General features: G+C 43.1%; 1 protein-coding gene across 2 annotated transcripts in view; it reads right to left on the bottom strand.

Moving 5' to 3' along the window:
- Window positions 1–24,207, bottom strand: part of LOC310775981 (histone acetyltransferase p300-like) — a 97,489-nt gene that overhangs the window by 42,245 nt on the left and 31,037 nt on the right. For both annotated transcript variants that reach the window (XM_083636108.1, XM_083636109.1), the window contains exons 7-14: window positions 22,563–22,688; window positions 20,757–20,874; window positions 19,079–19,223; window positions 12,446–12,534; window positions 10,099–10,251; window positions 9,372–9,839; window positions 3,984–4,389; window positions 3,273–3,391 (exon numbers count right to left, since the gene is read on the bottom strand). In XM_083636108.1, the coding sequence (XP_083492234.1) occupies window positions 3,273–3,391; window positions 3,984–4,389; window positions 9,372–9,839; window positions 10,099–10,251; window positions 12,446–12,534; window positions 19,079–19,223; window positions 20,757–20,874; window positions 22,563–22,688 (1,624 nt within the window). The remainder of the gene's footprint in view (window positions 1–3,272; window positions 3,392–3,983; window positions 4,390–9,371; window positions 9,840–10,098; window positions 10,252–12,445; window positions 12,535–19,078; window positions 19,224–20,756; window positions 20,875–22,562; window positions 22,689–24,207) is intronic.

Genomic DNA, 24,207 nt, shown 5'->3' with positions numbered 1-24,207 from the left:
TTGTAATGGAACAGAAATGACAATAAGGCTGTTAGTAGTTGTCAGCTGCAGCGCTGTGTGCGTGCAGGACGGTATGTCAACAATATGGTGCCGTCCAGGGTTAGCGAATAAGGTCTATAGAGAGACTGCATAAAATAGGCCACGCCCATCGCGGGGGAAAAGCTCAGTTCATTTCCAAACACCAGCGTCATTTTCCTTGAATTAAACATAGCTAAAAGCTGTTGTGTGGTGGGCTGCACAGACAACAAATGTAAAAAATCGCCAGTTAAAGTTTTTTTGTACTCCAGAGGAAAACAAGGAAGCCATTGAGAATTGGTGAGAAGAAAAATGTGGATGTTGCTGTCAATGAAGTAAGTTGGAGTGTTCATCTTCCGTATATACGATCTTTTTGTGCAACACCCGACCATGCACGCGACATAGGAAAACGCCAGGATTGGACAGGAGTTTGTGTTTCCCCCCGTTTTGGGCGTGGTTTCTGAATGATGACGCGCTCCGCAGTGTCTCTAGGACACCCCCGTTCTCTTCTTCTCCTGCCTGCAATTTTGTCCTTTCTCTCATGTGCTCCCTCCTCTGATCCAAATCCTCTTCTTCTTCCACTGTGATCAGTCGGTTGTTCTTCTTACTTCCCATCTCTTCTCGGTCTCCGTTACCCAACCTCTGGTTCCCTCTCGCCTCTTCATGTGTCTCCCTGTCAATCTCTCTCTGACTTGATCCCACCACTCAAGCCCATTCAAGGAAACTACATCTTTCAAAAGGGTTTTGTGTGCCTAACATACAGCAGCAACATATGGCTGAAAAATATGTCTATTGCTGTTGAGTCACCAGCAACAGCACTCAAATTGTTTCAGGATTTCCAGTCAAGTTCTCACAAACTTAGGAACCCACACAAAAGACTGTACAGATATACATTATTTCAATGAAACTAGTATGAAGAAGCACAATACATACTTGAGTGCAATGAATTTACACAAATTTGTCTAGTAAAAAAGGAACAGGCCAGCACTTTAAACTAAAGGTCCTTTCAATATTTAAATGGCATCTGGGACAGACAACAGTACATACAATGGACACATTTCAGCACGAAGCCTTCATCAGCGTGAAGTTGTTTTAATGGTAATACTATATATCGTCGGTGTCGGGCCAGGACCTCGAATGTCACTTTTTTACTTTTTGTCATGAATCAATGCCATTGCTCACCCTTCACGTCTCTGTGTGGTTTTTAACAAATGCAACCAATGGAAAAGCATTAAAACGAGCTTGTGAGTAAATCTCGTAACGCCATTCGCCCTCAATCTGTCAGTCAAACCTCGAAATTCCCCCCCTACCTCCGTGTGTACCCCCCCATGCAGGACAGTAAACCTGGAAAAGACACACGGCAGACGCGCTGTGTATTTCTCATATCGTTTTGACTAATCCTGGCTTCCTCTGACGTTAATATATCAATAAAATGTTTTCCAGTTATTCCTAGGCTGCAAACTTGTTTTAACATGCAAATCGGAGTGCTTTCTGACGAGAATAAAGTAACGTTAACGTTACGTTATGTCAGACTATTTCTCAGCCCATGCCAAAGCCCCCATTCGGCCATGAGAGGACGCAGAGCAGCACACAACACTGACCCAGACAGACCCAGACAGCAGGACAGGATTGGCAAACGCAAGCCAGAATATCCGATGCCCACCAGCAGCAAATCAAGACCAGCAAGAAGCTGCAACCAGCAGCGCACGCAGGGGCCAGCGCTGCTGGTTGCAGCTAAAAAATATTATTCTGCCAAACAAAATTCCCTGGCCTTCACTGTTTTATTGAAGGAAATTATTTTTGAGGTGTGACTACATTATAAAATATTAGCTTCAGAGTCAGTGATGTGCTTGAAATGTTTAATTTCACAAAAGGCTCATTATCTCAGCTTCTAGAAAAAAATTGCTGTTTTTGGTTAAATCAAGCTATCTTCTCCGGCTCATAACTAAAGAACGGAAAACTTTTTTTTGCAGATGATAGAAGAGAGTCTCATCGTTCTTTGTGCGTGTTCAGTGTTTACATAGTAATATCACACAATATTCTGTGGGCCTCGAGAAATCACTGAAAACGCTCCGAAACTCTGGCACTGGGAGCGTCCGTTCTCCAAAAGTGGCTGGCACTCAATGAGTTACTTCCTGAAAAGTTTCTGTTTTGGAAATTCGAGGTCCTGGAACGACAGCGGCGATATATATGATATATATGATATACTGTATACTATATACAGTATATATGATATATGATATACGTATAAATATATGATATATGGTATATATATATATATATGGTATATATATATATATATGATATATATATATATATATGATATATATATACAGTATATGATATATATATATATATATATGATATATATATAATGTATATATATGAGATATAGATATATATATATATATATATATATATATATATATATATATATATATATATATATATATATATATATTTCTCTGTCATGCTGCTATAAGCACGCCGCTCTACAGATGTGTGCGTGGGTATTGTACCTCGCTCGGACAGAGTTGAAAAAACCCGGGGCCTGTGGGTCGTGTTCTGGACCGCAATTCATAATTTCTAGAGCAATAAATTGTGTGGGGAAAGAGATTACCGGTATGTATAAAATACTTATTTATCTGTTAAGAATTGTGTTCATGATCACAACTCGTAATTTGTAAAGAAAATGTATAGATTGATTGATGAAGGCTTCGTGCTGAAACATGTCCGTTGGACAGTTAAATATTAAATACTGAAAGGACATTTAGAGTGCTGGCCTGGGCCTTTTTTTTTTTCTTTTTTGGCATTTTTGCCTTTATTCAGATAGGAACAGACAGGAACACTCAAGCACATCAGATTCAGCACAAGAAGATGACATTAGACGTGCAATAGACCAGTGGTTTTCAACCTGAGGGTCGAGGCTGCCCAGGATGTCGCAAGCGAATTAATTTATGGGATACTAGGAAAAATAAAAATTTATCACGTATATTTTTTCAGATTTTTCTCAAGTAAAAAACTTTGTAAAAAAATTGTGAAATACTGAAAACAGTTCAGCCCCTTAGCCTCTTCTGATAATAAATCAACCAATGTGAAAAGGGAAAATCATTCTTTGGTTGAACTGTTCTCCACTTTGCATATGCAAGCCATGAGTAGACATCACTTCATATTAAAGGGGTCACAAGCTGAAAAAGTTGAGAACCACTGGAACAGACGCCAGTTAGTCAGAGTCAATAGGAATAGCTAATACCTACAGGTATTTGGAGCAGCTTTGGGTCTACAGGCATTCTGAAGGGCAGAGACTCTGGATCTTGTCTGTAGAGAGACTCCAGCGTTGGCATCAGGGCCTGACGAAGCTCCTCCGGCTTAAAGACTGAGAGGAGAGAAAAGCAGGGAGAAGAGTCAAAATACTATGACTTCTGAATCCCTTTTCAACGGCTTTAATGACAACTTCAGGCAGAATCACTCATTGTGAATTGATAATAGGGCTGTCACTTTTCATTCGAATGCAACTTCGAATGTGGGGGAGGGGTTCGTGTTCGATATGTAAATTGACTGTTCGATTTTTTTTTTTTTTATGAACCAAAATTAACCAACTGCTGCTTGCTGGTAATGTTAATCCCATGTCAGAAAAAGTCTCCAGATTTGTCACGTTAGTCTCTTCTGAGAAAGATTGTCTCCAGGGTCTGAAAAGTTGTCTCGAGTTGGATGCAGCCAAGTTTGTGAGGCAGTGTTATGACTGTGAGTGTCCAAGCTAACACGTCGGGCTGATGCCCGGTGGCCTGGCCTGAATTTTTTTTTTTTTTTTTTTTAACCAAAAAACTTAGAATATATTCGAACGAATTTCGGGCAATTAAAGTTCGTTCGAACTTTATTTTGGGAAAAAGTGACAGCCCTAATTGATAACAATAAAAAGTGGAAGGTAAAAGAAGTGCATAAAGGTAGAAAAGCTTTCCTCTCCTTACTCTTCCTTTTCACCGGAGTCTGTAGTCCAGACGAGTCCTCTTCCTCCTTCACCTCTTTCTTCACCTCCGGCTTCCTGTCTTCTGTCTTCACGCTTAACAGCGGCATCGTCGACGACGACGTTTCCATGGGCATGCCTTTGCCTCCTCCCTCTGACGCGCAATCTTCCTGTTTCAACTCCAGCTTAATGGGCTTCTCTTCCATTTTGATGTGGCTGAGCTTTCCTCCTTTGGAGCAGCCGCCGCCCTCACCGTCGTCGTCATCGTCCTGCGGCTTCGCCTCCATCTTTGGGTCAAGGTTGCCGGAGGAGGTGTCCGACTGGGCCTGTTGGGAGGATGTGTCCTGGCTGCTGACGGACGCTGGAGTCAGGGCCTGACTGTCTGCTGGGAACGAACCCTTTTGGGACAACTGGAGACACACAAAGAAACACAGTCAGGAGGAGAGGTAGAAACACAGTCAGGAGGAGAGGTAGAAACACAGTCAGGAGGAGAGGTAGAAACACAGTCAGGAGGAGAGGTACAGGAGGAGAGGTTCAGAGGTACAGGCACAAACACTGCTAGTTGCCGCAAATGCAAATGCTCAAAAGAGAGAGCAGCATCCAAAATGGATTTCTGAACAAGGTGTTTTAGAGAATATTTGGTCCATGAATCAAGGTCAATATTGGTGAAACCCTTCTTTATTTTAACAGAATATTATGAAGAAAAGCCTAAATCGCAATTGCAATCTTCCCTAATAAGAGGGCAGGAGATTTTTTTGATTATTATTTTTATTTGACCTTTGTTTATACAGGGGTGGCCCTTGAAAACATTTATAAAAAGTTACAAAATTACAGACAGACAAGATAAAGACAAACAATCGGACGGATGGACAACCCGAATCCATAATGCCTCCGGCCTGGCTATCGCCGGCGGAGGCATACAGCGAATACAATACTAACAGAGAGAGAGAGAGAGAGAGAGGGTACTGTTGCACCTGGGAAGTGGCAAAAGGTTAATTTTTTTTTATTGTGAGAGAGGGAGGCAGAGAGAGAGAGAGGAGGGGGAGGGAGAGGACCGTCGAGCGACAGCGTGCATGAAGTGAAAACAGTGTAAAAGTGACCAGAAGGTTAATTTTTTTTTATTGTGAGAGAGGGAGGCAGAGAGAGAGAGCTAAGTGACCAAAAGGTTAATTTTTTTTTATTGTGAGAGAGGGAGGCAGAGAGAGAGAGAGAGAGGAGGGGGAGGGAGAGAGGACCGTCGAGCGACAGCGTGCATGAAGTGAAAACAGCGTAAAAGTGACCAGAAGGGGGAAAGACTCCGTAGGTGAAGTAAAACATGGGACAAAACAGGACAATGGATATATGTACACACTAGTACTAGTTCACTGCTTGAGCACTCGTGCTCGAAAATGAGGACGCAACCGCAGCGAAATGTAGTGAGAGCGCAGGAGGAGGAGGAGAGTGAGACGTCTGATTCGTGTGTAGCAGTGTGTGTGTGTGTGTGAGTTTAGGAGCGCTCAGCCCCTACCTTTCTGAAATTCGGACACAGCAGGCAGAGGAGAGGAGAGGAGAAGCCGCAGCAACACCAAAGCATGATAGTACAAACATTAGGCTACTCGCCATGTGGCGGACAGCCCCCTGAACGTCACTCGCCAAAACGTAAAATCTAGTCGCATTTGGTGCTTGGCGACTGTTAATTTGGGGCCCTGCAATTAGAGCTGCCGAAAATAATCGATTCAGAGATGCATCGCGATGCTTAATAGGACGATTCTGAATCGATTAACAAATATCAAAAATCGATTATTTAATTAAAAAAATAATAATAATAATAATAATCAAATGAAATAGAATGTAAGTACCGTAATTTCCGCACTATAAGCCGCAGCAGCAAAATTGCCTGTTTGTTACATATATAAGCCGCACCGGACTATAAGCCACAGGTGTTTTAATGTTTTTTTTTTTTTTTTTTTTGTGTTTTAATGTTTAATTACCATATGTAAGGGTTCATGCACAGAGGGGATTGTCGGGAAAGAGATGGCTGTTTGAGGAAGCTCCCATTTATTAACATTTCAACAAAACAACATAACACAACACCACCTGTGTTTTTTTTTACAGTGCACACAGTGTCCGCGGTGTGGTGAAAAGAGGGCAAGAGAGGAAATTAAAACAGAAGTGGATTTATAGTTAGAAAGAGTGCTAAAAAAGAGAGAATTCCGTTGTTTTTTTTTTGTTTTTTTTCCCGAAAAAATCCATTGATAAGCCGCACCGTTATATAAGCCGCAGGGCCAAAAAACGGGGAAAATAGTCCGAAATTTACGGTACATGCAGTTGTTTATTTTAATTATGGATCATAATACAATGCAATTCCAAATGCACTTTTATTTTAACTCATTAAGTGCCATAGACGACCTAACTCGTCTTACATAATCCAGCGCTTAAGTGCCAAGGACGGACTAACTCGTCTTACATAAAGATTTTTTTTTTTTGACGGTGGGACATCAATCAACCCCTTTTACATCTTTGAGATAACTATTTGGAGCAAGAGCATGTGTGTAATCTATTTTACCGACCACTAAGTGGCGACAGAGACCGAGAGAAGCCACCGCCATGGGACCCAAAAGCCACGGGACCAAAAGCAGCCGCCTCTTCGATGGCGATTTTACAGTCAGAAGCCCGAGACACACACACAGAACGGACAGAGATCCCTTCCCCCCAGAGCCGCGCAGCAACGCGCGAACACACACACACACACACACACACACACACACACACACACCGCGGAAGCAAGCCATTCAAGGAAATGGCGACGCGATTTTACAGTAATCCCTTTCAGACTCGTCTTGCCCGACAGGCAGACAGGCAGGCAGGCAGGCAGGCAGCAGCAGCAACGCGCTTCTGACACGCCCGCTGTTAGGAGGAAGGAGGAGAAGACACACGGAGGGAGGAGTTTGAATGAGAGGGGTGTTTCCTGTTGTTATGGAGGAAATTACTGTTCAAAACTATTGTTTAGAATGTCTGACGGTCTTACTGATGCCAAAAATGAATGGTTAAAGTGACTGTTTCACAAAAAGCCATTTATCTCTGAATAAATTTCCAGACGCTGAAACCATGCTGTACTCAACGGCTAATATCTACATAACTACTAACTCTGCAAACTAACTCTTTTAGACAGAGAAAGCACACATTCTATTAGTTATTTTTAGATGATTGATGTTCATGAATTCTTAACAGAAAAGAATCCTCGGCTGTTCTAAAATGAGCCAGAATCGTCAAAAACACCCCTGGCACAACTTACCTACAGGAATGAAAACATGGCTGGCATTCAATGTGTTAACACATTCACTGCCAGCCTTTTTTTTTTACTGTAGGTAGGTTCTGCCAGAGTTTTTTTTTTGAGGATTCTGGCTCATTTTACAAGAGCCGAGGATTATTTTCTGCTTGGACTTTGTGAACACAAAGTTCACAAAAGTACTAATAGAATGTGTGCTTTCTCTGTCTAAAAGAGTTAGTTTGTAGAGTTAGTAGTTATGTAGATATTAGCCGTTGAGTACAGCATGGTTTCAGCGTCAGAGTGAAAGCTGAGATAATCGCAGTTTTGTGAAATTCAATCAAACAGGCAGAACAGTCACTTTAACCATTTATTTTTGGCATCAGTGAGAGATCAGACATCTAAACAATATAGTTCTGAACGCCCTCTCCTTCAAACTCCTCCCTCCGTGGGCGTGTCTGGTGGCTTTGAGCAGCGTTTGTCACAAGCGAGTGTTCTGCTGCTGCGAGTTTGAGCAGCCTCCCTCCCTGGCAGCGAGTGTGGATAGGGCTCACTTGTTTCTTGGGTTTGAGAGCTTTGATGAAGCTTTGTGCGATTCTAGGCTTTATGCTGCGTCTTTCAAAGTGTGTTTTCCACCCAGTCTATTTTTGGAATCCCCCACCGCCAGCTCCCAGCGCGATAATGCGCGAAAGTGAAAGCGTTTTCACCAACCCATTTTACAGTAGAGAATGGTTTCCTCGCGCGTTACCCTACAGTTTTGGCTCTGCTTTTCCTAGTGTGGAGAGCACTGTCGCCACTTAGTGGGTCCGTGGAATGGGTTGTACACGTTCGCTGACTCCAATATTTTTATCCACCGTCAAATTTTTCTTTTTTTTTTTAAGCCGAGATAACTCGTCATTGGCAGTGAACCGTTGGATTCTGTAAGCCGAGATATCTCGTCAATGGCAGTGAACGTGTTAAAAGTAGCCACACAGTGAGAAAAAATAAAGTGAGAAAAAATAAATCATGTATTGCGGAAAAAGTGATGCATCGATTTAAGATCCATCGTGATGCATCGAGATGCATCGGAGATGCATCGTATAATCGAATCGAATCGAATCGTAGACTTGTATAATCGAATCGTATCGAATCGTGAGATCAGTGAAGATGCACAGCTCTACCTGCAATGACACGTTTAACTCAGATACTGACCTGCAATGACACGTGTAACTCAGATACTGACCTGCAATGACACGTGTAACTCAGATACTGACCTGCAATGACACGTGTAACTCAGATACTGACCTGCAATGACACATGTAACTCAGATACTGACCGGAGTGTAATCTGTAACTCAATAGTTGCTTTTAAACATGAAGTCTGGATCATGTCTGGCTAGCAACGTTACTGGCTAACGAGACTAACGTTAGCGACAAATCTGGAGTCTTTTTCTGACATGGGAATGATGGGATTATTACCAGCAAGCAGCAGTAAAAGCAGGCAATGACGATAGCTGGGTGAGTCCCGCTAGCATCGATGCTAAGTTAGCAAAGTAGCCTACAGCAAGAGCACAGCTGAAGCTAATTAATATGGACGTTAACATCCATATAATATATAGCCATGTGCTTGTGCGATGACATCATGTATTGGCGATGTCAAAGGGTGGCGATTGACGATCTGACTGAGGTCAAGATCGCGCAACTCTAGTAGGCTATCATCTCTCTTGTTGCATTTTTAAACTGGCAGATGGGGGATTCAACTTTTAGTTGTTTACTCACCTATATTGACTCTCTTCCAAATTATCCAGCCACGTAACTAACGCTACGTCCATTCGCGAAAATAATGATGGGACATTAATGGTTTGTAAAGTGCCACCACGCGCCCACTCACAGCTAGATGATCTGGATCATGAGCTGCCAGAGTTAAACAGCAGTTGATTTTCCTATTATGCGGATGCTATACCGGCGACCGAGATGAATATGATACGGACTCGCGGGAGTGCGCGTAGGCCGGCTAATTGTTGTTTAACATGCAGGCCAACCGGCTAGGAGCTGGTTATAATACGGATTCCACTGCATGTTAAGAAGTGACTAATGACACGTGTAACTCAGATACTGACCGGAGTGTAATGTGTAACTCAATGACACGTGTAACTCAGATACTGACCGGAGTGCGTGGTGGATGAGCGCTGTGCGGCGTTGAGGCCAGTCCAGGGTGAGATGGAGTGGTGGAACCAGCAGGTGTCATGTGCTGCTGCTGGAGGGACTTGTTGGAGCCGGGGCCCTGGCTATGTTGGTTCTGCTGGGGGGCAGGAGGTGGAGCAAGCTGGGGCGGGTTGGGGGTGTGCGGCTGTGGAGTCTGGGAGCCTGCTAGCCTGGGGGGCGTCTGGTGAGGGGTGGGGGTTCGGCTGCGGGCGGGTGAGGGCGAGCTGCCACGCATTGCTCCCAGGTGGGGGATGGAGTTGGGTTGCTGATTTGATGGGGGGCCTCCGACAGCGGAGTTGGGACCTCCGCCACCCACACTCTGGGGACCCATCGGCCCCACTGAGGAGACACTGCTGGGGCCGCCGGCTGAACCGGACTGGGCTAGAGGACTAGCCACTGGGAGAGAGGGAGGAGTGCCCATCTGAGTCTGCTGAGAAGAGGAAGATCATATCAGAATTATTCATTCATCATCATCATCATCAGTTTGCTACATCACACGTGTACAAGGTGTATAAGGTTCCTCTAGATTAGAATACATCCAGACAAAATGCTAAAGATAAAATAAATACTCTATCACTCATGCTTCAGAACCAGATAGTATTCCAGTAAGAGAGTAACTTGCCACAAATGTGGTTAACCAAAGAATTAGTATTGACTGAGAGGAAAAGGCTGCAGTCCCATCTTTTTACCTGTGCCATGCCCCCCTGCGCCCCGGGCTGGTTCATCCCAGGCTGAGCGGTGCCAACCCCCGGTCCCGAGCCGGGGAATGGTCCCTGGGGTAGGTACTGGTTCTGCAGCTGTTGGACGTTGGGCTGGCTCATCCTGGTTCCAACCATTCCCATCTAGAGATAGAACAGGACATGGAGATATAAGCCGCTTTCACACACAGATCGTGCAATATTGCAGTTCAGAAGGCCCGCAAAGCCGGCAGCCTCGCCACAGAAATTGCTTTCACACAGAGCCAAGCAGCACCGCCACATTCCCATCTTGGGGTGTGCTTTCAGGTGACAGCCACCGCTCCCGGATTGAAAGGCGAGCAGAGGCATTTCCACCCAGCTCCTCTAGTAGCCCAAATGAATATTTTCATAGGTCAGTGTAGCCTAGGCTACTGTATGATGAATGAATTCATTCAACAACCAAACATCGCCGATGTACACCAGCCAACATGCTGCGGTCGTTAAGAACATCAAAGTGATAAGAAAGTGTTGTCCACATGCAGCACGGTAACAAGGCTTTCAATATTCATCTGATCGACTTTATGGATCACAGATGCACCATCATGTAGCCTATTAGGTACAAGGCTAATTCTTATCTTTTGGCTCCAGTTTTTTGTAAAGCAAATGATTCCCATGAAGTAGCCTAATTAGCGTCCATTTTGAAAGATGACGCCCGCATATCAAACAGCTGCAGTCTGCATAACGTTCGTCGAGGAAATAAGTGAACGCACAACTGGCTAGGTAGACAGATTGCAGTTCTGGAGCTGGTTTCCAGAGGGAATATCCTCAGACCAACTCGCCACAGACAGCTATACGTCCTCTGAAGCTTATTATTATATCCGTTAATTTTACCTACTAATGTCAACATGGTTTGAGCATAAAGCCTAACCTACTTCCTCACAAGCCCTTTTCCCACATGCGCTTTGTACCGCAAAATGACCGCAACGTGGTCTAATGCCTGCATGTGGGAAAGGCGCCGTGCCGGTATAAGCGCGACCCCGTCGTCGCGGCCATTTCACCAGTTTTGAGCCAGTCAGAAGAGCGGTATGCCGCGATAGGCAGACAGGTGAGAAAGGGGTCCAGTCATTTTCCGCTATCAGTGCACACAGTAGACAGTCCAACACCAAATACACAGCTGATTGTTCGATATTCCCCTGGTGTTGCGTACCACCAAAGGACTATTGCCAGTCGCAAACGCGCTTCCAGTGGTTTTGCGTGTTAGTGCGGGTCGGACCAGACTCAGCACGTAGTCGAACGTACACCGGGACATGCGAAAATGACGCTTCCATTCCACGTCGTCAAAATTGTTCAGAGCATCTTCCCAAAATAAATTCCCTCCTGGTCTCTCTCGCTTCCAGACGGCTCTAGTCTCACGCAGCAGCGCAGAGGTACATAACACTGTCATGATCTGTCCCCGGTTTAGTCTATCTTCATATTCTGCACGATGTTGAGCGGAGAAGACTGCGAACATGAATCTGTTTCTGTTCGCACGTATATCCCTTTCCATTTTCGCCTTAATTTGTCTGCGTCGCTGTCTACGTTTGAGGAAAAAGCGCGTCAGCAATATTATCAAAAGAATGGACGCCGGCTCCATGTTTGTTTGTTGTTTTTTTCTGACTGGCCTCAGTGGCCTGCAGCACAGACCCCAGGCCACTCTTCCCCGCCCCCCGCCCCACCCCCCAACATACCGGCTATTTGACGATAAGATTCCCACATGCGAACGCTGAGGTGTGAAGGGAAATTCAGGGAAATGTCCGATATTGACTTACAGGTAATTTTCCGGTACGCATGTGGGAAAAGAGCTATAGTGTAGGCACGGAGCATTCCTCCTGGCGCCCCTGCAGTCATGATTGTATAGGCTACTTTTTTTTTACTTTCACGTATGCCTTTCTTGCTGCATGAGGTGGTTTCGCCTGTATTTTTTTAAATGAATGAGCTGACCATTCGCACCGTTCCGTGTTGCCGCTCCTATGCTTTCAGGTGGAGGGGGGTTGGAGGATAATCCAGCGCTGTGACTAGGTCCACTGGCGGAACGAAAGGCGTAACACAATTACCCACCAACCCGCTTTCACAACTTTCACATCGGAGGCGCGGATCCCATTTTCTGTGCATTTTACGGCTTTCAAGGCCGCTGTGAAAGCGGCTATAGATTCTTTGACCAGTCAAGTGCTTGGCAGATACAACTTTGTTGTTTCTGCCAAGCCCTTGACTGGTCAAAGAAGTGTTTCTGGTGCTAAATCCCGTAGAACACAGCTACCTATGCTTGATTGTAACAACTACTGTGTAAAAGTGTGCGGTGGAAAGTGTACGGAGTACTGACCTGGTTGCCAGATGGCCCCATGGGGAGAGGAGGAGTGGACCTCTGGCCCATAGACTGCATCCCCATCTGATTGAACACCTGATTCATACCTGATGACACACAACCAGAGAGATGGTAAAACACACTACAGTGACCGCCCCCCACCCCCTCAACCCCTTTACACCTGGCTTTCAAATGTGTTTTGGGTGATCAGATACGATGGGATAGTGCTTGGCCACATGACAGTACAGGTGTAAATACACCCAAGATGCATTGAGGATGGATTGTGATCCAATCAGCCAAACCACCTCTGGAGTAGGGATGGGCATTTTAAGTCATTTTAATATTCAAGTACTCTCCTATTATGAACGGGGGGAAATGACAAAAATCAAATTATTATTATGTACGAGAATGCATGTTTCCATTGTTGAATGATATTTAATGTATAATCAATTATCTGATAATTAGCCTATTGCAGACAGCCCCTCATTTTTAGTTACTGATTTCTGTGTGGTGCTGATGGACAGCTCCTTTCATCCTTTCATTATTTGGCCTCTGTACTGTTTACAAACGGATGTGGGCCGCGAACATTTTTGAGATTTTCAAGTGGACGATGTGCGGGAGCTTTTTTTATTGTTTTGGTTGCATCCTGTATGACAGGTCATACACTCAGGTGTGCAGAGACTTCGGAACCACTGTTGTAGGCTATAGGCCTGTAAGAATATCTACCGTAAATTCCGGACTATAAGCCGCACCTTTTTTTCCCGTTTTTTGGCCTTTTTTGGCCCCTGCGGCTTATATAACGGTGCGGCTTATCTATGGATTTTTTCAAAAAAAAAAAAAAAATCTCTCTTTTTTAGCACTCTTTCTAACTATAAATCCACTTCTGTTTTAATTTCCTCTCTTGCCCTCTTTTCACCACACTGTATGACACTGTATGACACTGTATGACACTGTGTGCACTGTAAATAACAACACAGGTGGTGTTGTGTTATGTTGTTTTGTTGAAATGTTAATAAATGGGAGCATTACATATGGTAATTAAACATTAAAACACAAAAAAAAAAAAAAAAAAAAAATACCATTAAAACACCCGCGGCCTATAGTCCGGTGCGGCTTATATAAGAAAAAAATAGTCAACTTAGAAGGTGCGGCTTATACACCGGTGCGCCTTATAGTCCGGAATTTACGGTACCGGTATTAACATTAGTACCGTAAATTCCGGACTATAAGCCGCACCGGTGTATAAGCCGCACCTGCAAAGTTGACTATTTTTTTCTTATATAAGCCGCACCGGACTATAAGCCGCGGGTGTTTTAATGGTATTTTTTTTTATTGTGTTTTAATGTTTAATTACCATATGTAAGGGTTCATGCACAGAGGGGATTGTCGGGAAAGAGATGGCTGTTTGAGGAAGCTCCCGTTTATTAACATTTCAACAAAACAACATAACACAACACCACCTGTGTTGTTTTTTACAGTGCACACAGTGTCATACAGTGTCATACAGTGTGGTGAAAAGAGGGCAAGAGAGGAAATTAAAACTTATTATAGTTATATAGGATTTATAGTTAGAAAGAGTGCTAAAAAAGAGAGATTTTTTTTTTTTTTGGGAAAAAATCCATAGATAAGACGCACCGTTATATAAGCCGCAGGGGCCAAAAAAGGCCAAAAAACGGGAAAAAAGGTGCGGCTTATAGTCCGGAATTTACGGTATGTTAATGACAGAGCAGGGGTAAAATGTGCTGTGTAGGGGCTGTTCACACATAGTGTTTTTGGCTGGAAAAAGCACTGCCTGGAGCACTTTTTGTGAGGAGAAATAAGTGGACGGCCCGTGATAAGGGCTGATCTGACGTTAGCTTAGCAGCTGTTAGCCTACCTCAGTAATTCCGTAAATCAGCTGCTTAGCACTTCGTTCAACAATAGTGTTGTGGAACAAGCGATGGCTTACCAGATATTTCCGATACGTGTTCGGTATAATCCATCCATACTGCTTTATTATCACCGTTACAGTAACGTAAATGCACCGACTACAATGTCCGGTGTTCTGCCAAGAAGTGATTGTCTGCAAAAATGGATTCTCCATATTTGTTGAGGCTATATTAACGGTATGGGAAACAACAGTGGAGTCACGTAACTTAGTAAACTAGTGCAAAATATTGAACGAGTTATATCGGGCCTGCGTTATGGAGAAGCTCGCATCTGTCTGTCTGTTTTTACCGGGCTTGCATGGTTAAAGAGCAAGTATCCAAACGATAGAAAAGTTACTCGAATAGTAATGTTATGAATGTGTCTTTGAGTACCTGAGTACTACTCGGGAGGTGGTCAGGGACACATTGTGACCCCACTGAACACAAGTGGAAATGCAAATATGTTCTCAATCCACACATACAACAAAATTCACAGCTGTTTTTTTTGCCGCTCTACTCTATGAAGCTTGCCTGATCCGATCACAATCGGATCTCAATGTGGACACCGGAGCCACATATTAATACTAGGTGTAAATGTAATCAGGTTAATAGGGTCAAGCATGATCCGATTCCAATCTGATCACCCAAAACACATTTTGATGCCAGGGGTAAATGGGGTCAGTTATAAATGAGGGATTCAACGTGTACAACATTTTTATCAGGCATGCAAGCGTGGAAACGACACATTTTTTATTTTGCTTTTAAAGAGCATGGTGCAGGTGCAGGAGACCACTTTGCATTAATATGTGGGACTTTTTTGTAGCAATTAGGATTCTCTTGTTCCCCCCCCACACATAGCTGCATCTAGATTGGTTTTTGTGAAGCATCTGGCACGCGCACATAAAAACCCGCAAATCGAGCAATAACACCTGTGACGATTTTAATAAACAATAAGCAATAAATGTTCCCTCGGCTCATTACCTCCGTACGCTGATCGTCTGTCCATCCGTCGAGAGGCCGCTCGCTGCAGTACATCTCCTCCCGTCTGAAGCTAAAACTCCTCCCCTCTGGGGCTCCAGCGAGCGCCACTTGCATCCGTCTGCGACAATATAATTATCCGCCTGAGACCATTCTGGAGCTGGATTACATGGTCGGTCGGCAGTGCTATCTCATGGTTCTCCAAAATTATATTTCCAAATAGGCGTTATTTTGAAAAAATGATTGCAAATTAGGGGTCAACTAGTTACATTTGACTACTCAAACTATTAAAGTGCCATATTAGCCATAGATAGAGCCCAAACTAAACAGAAAGTAAACAGTTGCCATGGAGGGAAAAACTCTGCCCCAACATTTTTCCCTTCTCCCGTCAATGCCGAAATGCATTCTGGGCAGTGTCGAATTATCAAGGGTCAAAATGATCGTTTTTGGTGGTAAATTATCGTACAAATACGATAACTATCGTTAGGGATGGGTATTGTTAAGGAATTAACGATACTACTACTCTTATCGATACTGCTTATCAATCCGGTACTTTAATGGTACTCGTATCCGTACTTTGTTATTTTTAAGAGAAAAAACTGGGGGAAAAAATGAAACAAATGGGGCTGGTTGTTGTCGGTTCTTTTCATTATTTTTAAGAGAAAGAAAAAAGTTGTAAAATCTTAATGGGTGCGTTTTTATTATCAATTTAAATATCCAGCATTATATAAGAATTTAAATCTCCTACCACTGCCAATACCAACATTCAGCTAGGGAAAGCATAAATAAAGCAAGACAGTATCTGTCTGCTGCAATTGCCCCCAAATCACTAAATACCCCCTCTGCTCTGGAAGTAAAATCTCTTTAGGACAACAGAGATGATGCTCTGTCGATTTATTTCAGTCTGGGTTTTTGATGATAACACACCCAAAGACCTGGATAATGTGTACTACTCTCGTCTTAATCATCCATATTCACATAGTTGTACCTGATCACGAGGTGGGTCCGTGTATCATGGGTAACCACAACCGGGTCATTATTGACAGATGATGAAGTCGTGAGCTAGCTTGTCGAAAACTGTGCATTTCTCCGTTTGTACCTATTTGATGTACCTTGTCTTTGGCTAGGTGTTGACAAATTGCTCATGTTTCCACCATTACTAGCGAATGATTTATTGCACTTATGACAACGTGAATTGTCAGCATCAACTCGAATGAAGTACAACCAGACTTTTGATCGCTCCGTTCTTTCTTAACGTGTTGCGGTCTGTCCTCGGCTCAGCTGCCTTCCCTTCAGTGTGTGTGTGTGCCACTGGTGTGTGCATGTGTGTGTGCTGCCCGCCCCGCCCCTTCCCTCTCAGTCAGGCTCGGCTCCTCGCTGGTAGGTGCTGCCTGTCTCTCGAGAGACCGAGAAAGCAACACGGAAGAGAGGATCTCTTTATCTCGTTCGCAAATCGCAAAAAACACATCATAGGCATGTCTTACAGAGTTGGTGAGATAAAATGTGCAAGATAATGTTTATGTAGCAAATAAAAAGGAAATCTATTTTCTTAATTCCTCCAGTACCAATAAGAGAACCGTTAACGTGAAAGCTTATTGATCCTCCGGTATCTAGAAATCCGGCACCGGGGCCCGTTTGGTACCGGGTCTCGGTACCATCCCTAATTATCGTAAGTCTGCCAATGCTGATTCTGAATGCTGTACACAATCACAATGACTGTATATTATTATTATTACAGTAGGTACAGTAGCCCGAGTGACGTCACAGGTGTTATCTGCCCAGATGGCTTTTTTTTTTTACCATGTGCCACCTTTTTCTCCATATTTCTGCCCTGGGGGCATGTTTTAATTGTTTTTTGGGGTATTATCTTGAGTCGTAACTAAAAATAAAAATAGAAATTACCTGCACCACGCTCTTTAAGCACTCATTTCCTGTGCTGGGTTTCTATGTTGACCAGTGTAAGGAGCCGTACACATCTTGAGACACTGCCTGTCCCCAGCAGGATGGGAAACTATCACTAGCCTTATAGAGGGCTGTCCACACTTTGGTCTACCAACCCTACGCCCCCCCCCCTTCCCACACACACACACACACAAATAAATAGCTGAAAATACATAAAAAATAATTGCCTTACATTACTACAGGCCTCTCTTGATCTATTTCTCTGTCTCTTCCCCCCCTCTCTCCTCTGCTCCATTCCTCTCTTGTCAAGGCTAAGATCAAAACAGATGCTCAATTTGAAGAGGGGTTTTGCACCATGGTGAAGTTAGTTTTAGGTTGTATGTTGAACAGATAGTCACTGTGAATGTCTGTCGAATATCCAAACTAAAAGTAGCTTTGTTTTGACTGCTCTCAAATGGGTTGATTGTTCTTCAGGGCAGTCACCAGGGTGGGAATTACACAGAGGCCATGGAGGCCAGTTTAATGTATCCTGCAAAGGATGTGTAATTGGCTAATTTTAACATCTCGCTGTGTTAAGTCCACATTTGATCCATTGCGCATGTCCTCGTAACGTTAAAGCTGGCAAAACATCTCCTCTCGTCCTCTCGTCATCCCAAGGAAATCCATTGAGGAGCCGACAACCAAACGTCTAGCTTGCTAAAGCTAGCTAGTTAGCTTTATCTTCCTTGGGTGAGAGTCGTGTTGGATAACTGGGAAATCCCGGAGTATTTTTGTTGAGTGAACTGAACTGGTAACATGGAAATCCCGAAGTGGAGGATTTTTGTTCCTTTATAAATGAACGGAGACAACTGGACTGAACTATAAATAACTTTTATAACGTTTTGCTCTACTGTAATCTTTGAAAATTGAGCTGGTGGTGTGGTTCAGTTTGTGTTTCATTCTACTGCCCTGCAACTTATTATACATTTGTTTGTGTTGTAAAGAATAGCCATGCATATCACTATTCTGAATCCATGTATCATTTGTGGGGTTTGACATTGACAAAATTGTAACTGGTTTAACCGCTACATAAATAAATGGCCATGTGGTCATTTGATATAAACTATAAATTAAATTTACAGAAAATATGCTATATCGTGATGTATATTGTTATCAGGATATGAAATGACCTATATCGAGATATGAGATTTTGGTCATATCACCCAGCCCTAGTTACAACGTGCATCGATAAGGCTATTACTTTATTTAATTGGCATTATTGTGAAAGTTCTAACTGGAAGTTTCCGTTTTATTCTGGCTGACTTGACCCTGCTTGGAGTTGGTGATGACATTAGCGGTTCCAGTTTGCACGTGAATCACAAACGCTGTGTATAAATGCCGAATCAAAGGCCAGAACGCATCGACAGTTTGTCGTTTTATGCAGAGATCATTCTATCTAAACATGGGCTTAGTCCACACAGTGGTTCGTACCTGGGCTTTGCATCCTGTTGATCATTTGATTGGGTCCTGCTGGTCTCACCATTGTTGGGTCAGGGAGGGGGCCATCTGTTATATATACAGTGCATATATATATAATATATATATATATATATATATATATATATATATATATATATATATATATATATATATATATATATATATATATATGTATATATGTATATAAAGAGGCAGGAAATTGTTTGTCTGTATGATCTTTCTGTGTTTCAAGCTACTCTAAACCAATTGCCCCGTGTGGGATTACCGGTAATCAAGTTGTTTGAAGTTGAACACAAAAGTCATTCCACTGGATTTACACATGAATGCATGCAGTCTAGTGCAACATTAGTTCATCCTGGTCTACATGTGCAGCATGTCGACTCACTTGGAGGCAGTCCGGTGGGGGGCTGACCCATGCTAGGAGGCCCCAACCCAGCCAGGCCCTGCTTCTGCAGCCTGGTCCTCCTCTTCTCCTCCAGCTCCTTCTGGATTTTATAGATCTTCTCGGCAAGCAGGTGGTAGTACTCCGCCTGACAGAACGCAAGAGAGGGTGAAGTGTCAGGAAGAAATGAGAGGGGAGAGAGAAGGACATGGAGGAGCAACGGGTAGAAAATGCAAGAGGAGAGGAAACTATTAGAATGAGGGTTAAACTACAGGGCAGCAACAGTGTTGTAGTCAAGTCACTATCATTCAAGTCCAAGTCGAGTCGAGTCCCCAGTGTTCGAGTCCTTGTCCAAATCTGAGTCACCAATTACCTGAGTCCAAGTCCAAGTCCAGAGTTAGTGAACATGAGTGTGAATCCACATGTAGGTGGAATACACGTGCTTGCATGGAATTGAATAAAGTCATGGTATAATATCTTATGCCAAATTATTAGACAAACTGTCTTTATCAGCCTGGACAGAGTCAATGAGCTTAACACCTTCTTCAACAGCTTCAGTACAGGACGCTCAGTTAAATCCCCCCTGCCCCCAGCCACACAAATCCCACTAGGGCTGTTGGAATGAATTTCGAGATTCGAATAAAATTTGATTTGAATAAATATTAATAACATTTGATTATTTATTTTAATATTTTATATATATATATACCGTATATATATATATATATATATATATATATATATATATATATATATATACACACACACACACATATATATAGATGTAGCTTCTTTCCTACTAGATGAATGATGAATAGTTTGACAGTTATTGAGAGTTGATTTGAGTTAATGAGTTATTAATTTGAGTTAGTGTGGACCAGTGATGTCACTTTTATAAAAAAATCGGGGGGGAAAATATAAAAAAATATATATACACATCTATCTATCTATCTATCTATCTATCTATCTATCTATAGTGTTTCCCCTACCATTCTACAGGCCTGGCGGGCCCGCCTGGCCAACGGCGCCCCTGCCAGGCCAGAAAAAAATCTGAAATTTTCTTTTCTTTTTTAGATTTTTTCCCCCGCTTTCCCCAAAAATTCAACAAACCTTTATGGTATATTATTACAATACAACAATACTAGTGTTGACAGTAATAGAAGATGCCAAATCATTCAAAACAATAAGCATTTTGCTTTTAGGAGCATTGTGCCAGCGTCCGGCGCTGTTCCAAAACATGTCAACGTGTGTCGTTGCCTGGGAAACGCACATCCCATAATACAACTGTTCGCATCGCATCCCATAATAGTATGATGATACTTGGGATGCCATTGCGAACATAGATGTGAACAGGTTCGCTAAAACTTCAGCGTCGCCAGCGACGGCCCCCACCGTTGCGGTCGGGGTACGTTTCGAAATCCCTCCAGGCCTGAAAATGTTTCTAGGGGAAACACTGATCTATCTATCTATCTATCTATCTATCTATCTAACCATCTATCTATCTATCTATCTATCTATCTATCAAGTCCAAGTCCGAGTCTCTAACTTCCAGCTCCAAATGCATGAATGCTCGAGTCCAAGTCCGAGTCATGAATGCTCGAGTCCACAGTGGGAGAACCTTCTCAGTGCTTCGGCCCTCATTTCTGAGCCAAATGGTGATGGAAAGAAGAAAGGTGCTTACTCTGCTGTTGGCCGACTCGTACATGTCGCCCTCTACTTTCCTAGCGTAGGCCACCAGGTTCTCCATCCGCCGGTCCTTCAGGGCAGCGGGGTCCGGGGTGGGGAAGATGGCCTGAACACTGTGGGTCGGGGAGGGAGGGAGAGAGAGAGTAAAAATGATTTGATTTTGTTTTTTAACCATGGAACAGTGGTGTTGACGAGCCAAAGCTAGACACTTCACTCCTCAATACTGCTGTAAGAAATGTACCTCCTGTCCGAACAAAAGTATTGCTTGAACAGAATATATCTGTTACTTATACTTATACTTTATCATAATGGGAAATTGCAATGAGGGTTGTGCAATAAACCCACAATGACTGTGCAATATGCTTAGAATGTCATTAGGATGAAGTGTTAATCCAAATTGAACTAACCAGTGTTTGCTGTCTTTTATTTCTATATTACACCGCTGGCACAATTTCCCAGTGGAAAGCGCATGTTGGCAAGGGACCACACTGTATGCTCGATGTGTTTTTTTTCCCTGTCTGTTGTATGTATTGTGTCAAAACCTCGATACATGCGATATGTGGCTGTTGTACGGCACTATTTGCCCAAGACAAATTTCCCCTCGGGGACAATAAAGTTCATCTCATCTCATCTCATCATATATTATTTTGTGGCTTTTCTTGGTGGCATTATTCATGTTGATATGAAATGTAAACCCCCATCATGACCTTTGAAAACACAAAAGTAGCTAGTGCCGTTTGCCAGCATTTGATTATTATTAATAAAAGCATGGAAAATGTGTATTATTGATTGTGATACCTCTACTTCAAGTATAACTCTTCTCATTTTGGCTGTGACTCTTCACACAACTCGCATAATCCGATTCTTATGCAAATTAGTTTCCATTACCTCACACGGCAGGTGTATGTACTTTTGGGTTCTTCATCTCTTAGTTTGTACGGACTGCTGACTTAGAGTGATGTAGTTTGATAAGCTAAATCTTAAATTTGTCTAATAAAGCACATTGTTGTACAGTCTATAAAATGTAGTTCAGTTGCCATGCAGCCTAATGTTACTGTATGAGAGAAGCGTCAATGACATTTAGGCAGATAAGGAGCCAGAGAGACCGAAACCACATTCAAATAAAATCTATAATTAATGAGCTAACGTTAGCAACTGAACTACATTTTATAGACTGTGCACATTTGCACAGGTCATGAAGGTGTAGTGGGATTATTCACCTTATTCTTTGCCCATACAAGGACGCTTCTGCATGACGTCATTTTGTAATCGTCTTTCCATTTTAGACACGGAAGTAGATGACGCCTACCGTAGTCATTTTTAGACTTTCCAAAAAGCTGTTTTCAAGCAAAAAAAAGTTTTAATATTTTTTCGGATGAGAACATTCCAAATATGTGACCAGTTTATCAGAATAGCGCCTATTTGGAAATATTTAGCGTGCAGCGAGGACTGGGAGCGCTGGCTGTGCTGGCCGGTCAGACTAGCTATCTGTCAAACCCTGCTGTAGGCTACTGGCAGTGAGAAAACACTGTCGACGTGCTTTTGTAACTAATGTTAAATGCAGACCGGGTACAGCCATCGGCTCCTCGCAGCAGTAACGCTATGAACATGTAACTGAAGTTGGCCGCAGTGTAGTTTCTGAATGTTGCCAAGCTTCATTCATAGTGATGTTTTGTTTTGAAATTGGCCGCCAACTAGCGCTGAACCGGAAGAACAAATACAATTGCGGGTAATGCGGAAGAGAGAAAAAGTGGGCGTGGTGAATAAGGTGAATACACAATGTGTGCTTGCTAACACTTACAGTTTGTGTACCAAGTGGTTTCGCAGGTCCTGTGTGATGTCCTCATGCCAGCTCTTCCTCATGCCTGTGGCAGAGGGAGGTGCGGCTGTGGGCATGGAGCCCACACCGCCCGCATCATTCATCAGACTGAGAGGGGGAGGGGGAGAGAGGGAGAGCGAGGGAGGGAGAGAGGGAGAGGGAGCGGGAGAGGAAGAGGGAGAAAGTGAGAGAGGGAGAGAGGAAGAGTGGGAGAGAGGAAGAGGGAGAGAGAGAGGGAGAGAGTGAGAGAGGAGAGGGAGAGGAAGAGAGGCAGCGAGAAAGAGAGGGAGAGAGAGAGGAGAGGGAGAAGAAGAGGGAGAAAGTGAGAGGGAGAGAGGAAGAGCGGGTGAGGGAGAGGAAGAGAGTGAGAGAGGAGAGGGAGAAGAAGAGAGGCAGCGAGAGGGAGAGAGAGATGGAGATAGAGAGAAAGAGAGAGGGAGCGCAAGAGAGAGGTGAGAGGGAGAGAGTGAAGGGGAGAGAGGGGGCAAGAGAGGCAGAGAGAACAGCTTTATGATTTACCTCTTTTTAAAATAAACCCAGTGTGTGCACCTTGATCTGGTGAAGCTTCCCACTGTGACCACACATACTAGAAATTAGGGGTGTTCCAAAAAAAGCGATTCATGTAAGAATCATGATTCTTACAAAGAATCAATTATGGACCGATTCTCAACTTCCAAAAATGATTTATTTTATGGAAGAGCTTTTTTTTTATTACATTAACTAAGTTTAAGTAAGTAAATAAGTTTTTATTTGTGCAAGTTAAGCATGAATAAATGTTACCTAGGTTTGTCTTTGATGTATTGTAATCAGTTGATATCACCATTTCAAATATAACTAGAAATAACCGCCTCACGGTTATATGCCTCAAGTCAACAAGTGAAGATGCAGTCTACATCCGTCATACAAGCACAAATACCTTGAAGCCAACTGCGCAGTGCAGTGGCCATTCAGCCTTATGGCCCTTTAGGCAATGTTTGGGGGTACCTCAACAACACGGCTAATCGATATAAACATGGAAAATAGTCCTACCCCCAACCCTAAATTACCCCCATTCAGTGTTGGGAGTAACTAGTTACTAAGTAACTAGTTACTGTAACTGAACTACTTTTTTCAGTAACTAGTAATCTAACTAATTACTTTTTCAAATTCAGTAACTCAGTTACAGTTACTAAAATAGTAACTGGGCTAGTTACTAGTTACTTTAGGACATTAAAATAACGGACAACTTCAGAGGATTACCCAGTTTCTGATCCTCAGACCTAGTCCGGGGAGAGAGCTGCAGCCAGAGCCCCAGAGGCTAATGACCTTGATAGGCTATAAGCCTCCCCAATAAGCGAAGGTTCAATGCCACACTGTGGCACAGCAACACTAACATAATGTGTGCATTAATAACAATCGAAGCAGACTTTTAAAAGTAACGCAAAAGTTACTTTCCCTAGTAACTAATTACTTTGAAGTAACTGGTAACTTTAAAGTAATTAAATTACATTTTGAGAAAAGTAACTAGTAACTGTAACTAATTACCAATTTTCAGTAACTTTCCCAACACTGCCCCCATTGAATGAAAGCATCCACTAAGGCAGGGGTGGCCAAACTACGGCCCGCGGGCCAACTGCAGCCCGCTGCC

The sequence above is a fragment of the Poromitra crassiceps genome (assembly GCF_964638095.1).
Source record: "Poromitra crassiceps genome assembly, chromosome: 4".
In the NCBI taxonomy this organism is placed as follows: Eukaryota; Metazoa; Chordata; class Actinopteri; order Beryciformes; family Melamphaidae; genus Poromitra; species Poromitra crassiceps.
This window is presented reverse-complemented; position numbering and strand designations above follow the sequence as displayed.